We start from the raw sequence: 6,077 nt of genomic DNA, 5'->3' as shown, positions 1-6,077 counted from the left end.
GTTTATCCAAGAACGATATAAGAATAATGGAAGATGCTCATAATCTGATGAACTGGGAGAAGTGCTCTGAAGGGTGGGAGAGGAGCCAGAGAATTCTTCAAGATTCAAGCTGCTATCTTAATCAAGAGAGCCGACTTATAGAACACAGGTCTCTGCGTTGATCACTTGCTTTTATTGCTTGTGCCACATGTCTAGTTTCTCTCAGACTCGTGAGAATGGTCGTGGATTCTGAGCTTCTCACTCGTGGAATGCTTTACTTATCCCTCACTGTGGTGGGTGTTCCGGGCAACGGTGTTGTGATTTGGGCCTTCCTGCTAATGGCTCACCACGAGCGTCGTCTTCTCCCCGCTGATCGCATTGTGCTGCATTTGGCCTCTGTCAACCTGCTGATGTTGTCTGTGCGCTGTCTGCTGGAAACCTTGGCTACTTTCCAGATCGCCAATGTCTTTGACGACACCGGATGCAAAGCAGTCATCTTCATCTATCGTACTTCCCGTTCCTTATCCATCTGGTTGACCTTTGTGCTTAGCGCCTACCAGTGCCTTAGCGTCGCCCCTCCTGGGTCCCGCTGGGCAACCGCCCGTGCCTTTTTTGCCCAGTATTTGGGGGTCATCTTCCTGGCGCTGTGGCTCATAAACACCTCCATGAGCTCAGCGGCTATAGCCTTCTCCCTGGGTTCGAAAAACAACTCTCTTTTAATGCAGCACGGCATCAACGTGGAGTTCTGCTTTGTGCGATTCCCGTCCAAGCTGTCGCGGGACGCGAACGGGGCAGCTCAAGTTGGCCGGGACGTGGTCCCCATGGCGCTGATGACCGCGGCCAGCCTCATCATTCTGGTCTTCCTCTACCACCACAGTCGGCAGGTGAAAGGCTTGCGCAGCGGGGGAGGGCCAGGTGGCGGAAAACAGGGTCCATCGGCAGAGCGGCGGGCTGCCATCTCCGTCGTGACTCTGGTGACTCTCTACGTGCTATTTTATGGTATAGACAATGGGCTTTGGGTGTACACTCTAACCGTGAACCAAACCATGAGCTCATCGCTCATATCTGACCTCCGTGTCTTTTTCTCTTCACTCTATGCAGCTGTCAGCCCCATAGTGATCGTAGTTTCCAATAAAAAGGTGAATAAACAGTTGAAATGTGGCATAGAGGAGAAGAGTGTACCAGGGCCAGATACAGCCATGTCCACTATCTGAGTGTGTGTGAGCAACGTTATTCTACTGAAATATGAAACTTGAACCTGACCTCTTTTTCGTGGGTTGATAAACAAATATGGATTGTGTATAAATTTTTCAATGCAAAGAGCTTTTAGTTCTTTTAGTGATATCTCAGTGATCTGCAGTGAACACCCTGTAATGAGTGACTCTTTTTTCAGTATACAGAGATTGTCTTTAAAACATATGTCTGGGCACAACTGGTTTTTCATCTAAAGAAGAGGCATTTTTTGTGAAAGCAGGAATGTGCTTTTAATTCATCAGAACAAGCATATTAGAGAGCAGGTTATAGGGCTGTCATTTTGAGAGGTGAATGATTTCATTTGGGCCTTTTGAATCTGTTGCCCTGTTCACACCGGCTACCTTATTTATGAGCACTGCTCAATCAAATAAAGACAACAGGTAGCTGAAGAATATTTCTTTTGACAGATCCAGAATTACTTGAAAAATATTCACCTAAAAAAAAAAAAAAAAGAAAAAAAAAAAGAAAAAGGGAAAAAAAAAATGACAGATTTTCCATCAGCCATTTTACTTCATGAATCTCTTTCTCATTACTTCTGCTTCTTCATCTTTAATTGGATGGAGAATTACAACTGGATGACTTACAGAACAATATATCTGTCACATGTGCTCATGCATAGTCTGTAACTATAATTAACAGTTTGCATGCAGTGTGTGAAATGTGCCATAGCTAATGAAGATGCTTAATTACCTCTGAGAAGACTGAAACAAAATATTAAAAGTGCAAATCAACTATCTGTGGAGAGCCTACATTCATTGTGATGAAACTCATGAAAATATTACTTAAAAACTGTAAAAGAAATGAACATATTTTATTAACATTTTACTTTAGCTGCTATACACAATGATTTTTTCTTTTGTGTGCTATCTTTGAGAAAGTCATCGATCTCTGTTAAACGTATTATGTAACATTTGTCAAATCATTCAAGTTATTTATTTATTGTAAAATGAATCAATGAAAGACAACAGGACTCCTGGAAATGTCAAGAAACATATCCAAAAAAACACACAAAAAAAAACCCCACACACACCAAAAGTCTGTTGGAATTTTTTGTCGAGGGATAGTTCCATGTTTCATACCCTTCACACCACTGAAATCTGATTTGGTAAAGACACAGACTCCGGTGGAATGAAGGATACAACACAGGGTCAGATCCAATCAGGCAAAGGGTGATGATGTTAAAAACAGTGCTAAAAATGTTTCCTGTAGAGACGTGTGCACCCAGTTTTCTGTGAGGAAAAATCAAACAAACACATATAGTATTAATAAACACAAATGTCACTGATGTAACTGTTCCATCAATTACATAAAACACATCAAATTTGTGTGTGTGTGTGTGTGTGTGTGTGTGTGTGTGTAGTGAACGTATGTGTACTTGTGCACAAAATTTGTGTGAAAGGGCCTGCCTGCCTCTCCCTATACAAGATGAGACCTGTTCTAGGCTAGTCCCTTAACTACAGGCATTTCCAGATCTGCGGTAAAAGTTTCTCTGTAAAACGTGTATGGACAAGATTTATCTCTCTTTTTGAAGTGGAAACTCCTAAGCACCATTACTAATACGAGATGAAAAAAATTAGCAAGCAGTCTCAACATAATAAACAAATTGCCTCTGAAATCTTGAGTAGGAAACAAATCAAATTTCTCCATCTAAAATACTCTTGATCAGTTCCAGCTGGAATATCTCAACTTTAACCACATTCAAACTGTCAAAGGCTTAATGAGTGTTTTGTTTTTCTGCTACAATTATTCCCTCATGTACTCTGCTTCTTGCACCACTAATAATGTCCGTGCGGACAAGTTAGTTACTTACCCTATTAAAGGTCGCCTCTTTGCCTGTGCTGGGTTGGACCTGAAAACATAATTAAAATGACTCAAATTCAAATTCAGAGCAAGCTGACACTTACACAGCACAGAGCTTATGACATTGAACATACAAGATTCATTTGACAAAAGTAGTTGTATTCACTCTTTTTAAGAAAGAATGTGATCTATGTAATCAATAGAAAAGAAAAGTGAATAAAATGTATACACTGGAAAATTGGAAATTCCCATCAAAGCAGAAGAGCGGGGTAACAGATCTGCAGTAATCCAGAGTGATCTTTTGTATAATGCCTGGCAGCTCACTCTGTTTTACCTGTCCCAGGTAACTGGCATTTTAGCTGACAACATAAACCAATGGCATTGCAGGGACTTAAATAAACCCCACCCTCTCCCTGTCGTAAAAGTGGATCCACACCCAATAAAGTGCATTAAAACCTACATTTTGCGTTTAAGCATTGCTTTCTTCAAAAAGGATAACTAACCCTAACATCGACAAAAAAAAAACCCATCAACCAGCACTTTTAATACCATCACTCATCACTTTTCCCTCACTGTCATAAACTATTCAAAAATGCTCTGGAGGTTAGACAAACATCAGGAAAATAATGGTAAAAACAAACAAACAAACAAACCAACCCCCCCCCCCCCAAACCTTAGGAACAGATCTACTGTCTGTAAAAGTTTCTAAGAGTAAAGATATTCTTAAATGAATTATGATATGGACTTTGGACACATTTACAAATATGTTGATATTATACATACATGTAAAGGTTTTTTTTCAGTTTTTAAAAGTTTTTTTTAAATACATTAATACTTATTTTAAGATATGGCTTGTTAGTGTTGATTAGGTCACATTTATGTTGGCTTGCTTTACTGTAGCAATGAAAAGTTTGTGTGTCGTCAAGTGATTAATTTCTCATTGTAAATACACTGTATGAAGAATCACTTTTCTTGATTTGAACACTTCTGCTGTGTGGAGCGCTTCTACCCTCAAAAACTGTATTTTTGCATAGCGACTCCTCTTTGCAGAATGGGAGGTGAAGGCAAAAAGGTTTTATGGTTGATATTTGACTAAAAAGCAGAATTCACACTGAAGTGCCATGACTGTCTTTACAAGGAAACTGTCTTTTTCTGATTTTTATTCAGTAAAGAATTGATAAATTATGGTATTGCAGAGTGAGAAATAATAAGGAAATACATTGCCATGATGAAGTATTGCCTTCCCCTCAAATCCCCAACCCCCAACCCCCAAATCGTTCCTCTTCTCTCATCCCTTCATCTCTCTCTTCCCCTCTCCCATTCCCTCCAAACCTGCCTAGACATGCTGAATGAGGAATGCCTTCTCACAGAAGGGGATTGCCTAAGGGAATGAAGCAAACTCTAGCACACACTCACAGACACACATATAGACACACACACACGTACACACACACACACACACGCACACATGCGCGCGTGCACGCACACACACACACACACACACACACACACACACACAAACATGCACACACACACACGTGTGTGTGCTCATGCGAAGACACCCACAATCATGGATTTTTCATTAGGTTATGATTCATACAGCTCATTGTAATCTACAGAGAAATTACTTGAAATGGGGTTAGAAAAGCATACCTGTCCAGTGACTCTTGGTTTTTAGAATGCAGATTTCATTAAAGGTCTGGTTTTCCACAGTTTGATTACGTGGTCATTATTTGCATTAGTGAAGTTCTCTTGTGGCTGTGGGTTGCTGTCTGGTCTTGACGATTTGTCTGAACTTGCCCAGCATTCAAAACCCACAGACCTTCTCTCACTGTTACAACTTATTTGCATCACACAAACTGGATGAACTTTAACACTTTTTGCCCTTGAAAATGAGAAAAAAGATATGCTTATTCATAAGAACAGAGGGTTGTTTTACACCTTCATCTGTCATAGGATTGAGAGAGACGGTCAGAGACAGGATTTGGGTATGACCTCGTATTTTCACTGAGATGCTCCTAAGTCTGTCTGTTTTAACACTTCGGACAGCCAGTGGGAGAATCTGACTTTTATTTCAGTTTTATTTAATTATTCAGACTGAATTGCACTGAGCCAGAATTAATGAGTTGATTCATGTTTGGATTTTTTGTGGCTGACCATAAATTAAGGCGTGCTTTTAACAAGTGGAGACATGAAGACTTATATCCCTGTGGAGTACAGAGAAATTAAAAAAATGCAACATTACATCATATGATTAATCATATACAGCAGAAAGTAGTCATCAACTCTTTCTAAGTCAAACTAATTCTAAAGAAAGCTTATAAATTACCAAGGCAAAACAGTTTTTTCTTTTTTTTTGTCTAACTCCCTTGTCAACTTGTGCTGATAAGCACAGAAATGACATAGATCAATATCTGCATTAAAATGTAGCTTTTATGAGACTAACTCCTCTGATGAAACTTAATGAGCAAATGCCTCAGTTTCTCCTGAGACACAATGGAGAACCCTGCTGTAAATAAGTAAGAGTCTGGAAACGTTGACATGCGTCAGATATTTCTCTGTTTTTCGTGAAATGTGTTCCATGTCCATAACAATCTGTACCATGAGAAATCCTCTGAGTGTTCACGTCATGAGATACAGAAATGGTCTTTAAATTCTAAGCTGTAAACCTGAAATACTTATGAGGGATTTCTGTTGTTCAGTGACCTGTGAAAAAAGTGCAATCTTCCTGTTTATTCTTGAGAGATTTGATTTATTTATGCCTGAGGGGCTCTGACTAACTGCCCTACCACATACTAACCTAAAATTCCGGGTCATATTTCTCAGTTCGATTTTCATGTGTAGTTTAATGTATTATCTAAAGCTGTCTGCTGCATCTCACAGTCCGATGGCCTCAGCTTATGTGGATCTACCTGTTAATGTTTTTAGACAGTTAATCTTTCCCAACCCCACTCTTCCCACGCTTACCATACAGATTGGTAGGGTAGGCATGTTGCTACTGATGCCACCCCTACTTGCTTTCAGCTCCAACATGTCACCATTGA

The 6,077-nt window shown here is 39.9% G+C and overlaps 1 protein-coding gene across 1 annotated transcript; it reads left to right on the top strand.

Annotated features, from left to right (window-relative positions):
• Positions 1-215: 215 nt before the first annotated feature.
• Positions 216-1,193, top strand: ora2 (olfactory receptor class A related 2). The gene has a single exon (XM_030778373.1). It carries the CDS (start codon positions 216-218, stop codon positions 1,191-1,193), a length of 978 nt encoding a protein of 325 aa, XP_030634233.1.
• Positions 1,194-6,077: the final 4,884 nt, after the last annotated feature.

Source organism: Chanos chanos, chromosome 6, assembly GCF_902362185.1.
Source record: "Chanos chanos chromosome 6, fChaCha1.1, whole genome shotgun sequence".
NCBI lineage: Eukaryota > Metazoa > Chordata > Actinopteri > Gonorynchiformes > Chanidae > Chanos > Chanos chanos.
The sequence above is the reverse complement of the archived record's forward strand: the minus strand, read 5'-3'. Positions and strand labels throughout refer to the sequence as shown.

Bases quoted from the DNA above. Each gene is read 5' to 3' on its own strand.
- ora2 (XM_030778373.1), top strand. From the start codon at position 216: ATGGTCGTGGATTCTGAGCTTCTCACTCGTGGAATGCTTTACTTATCC.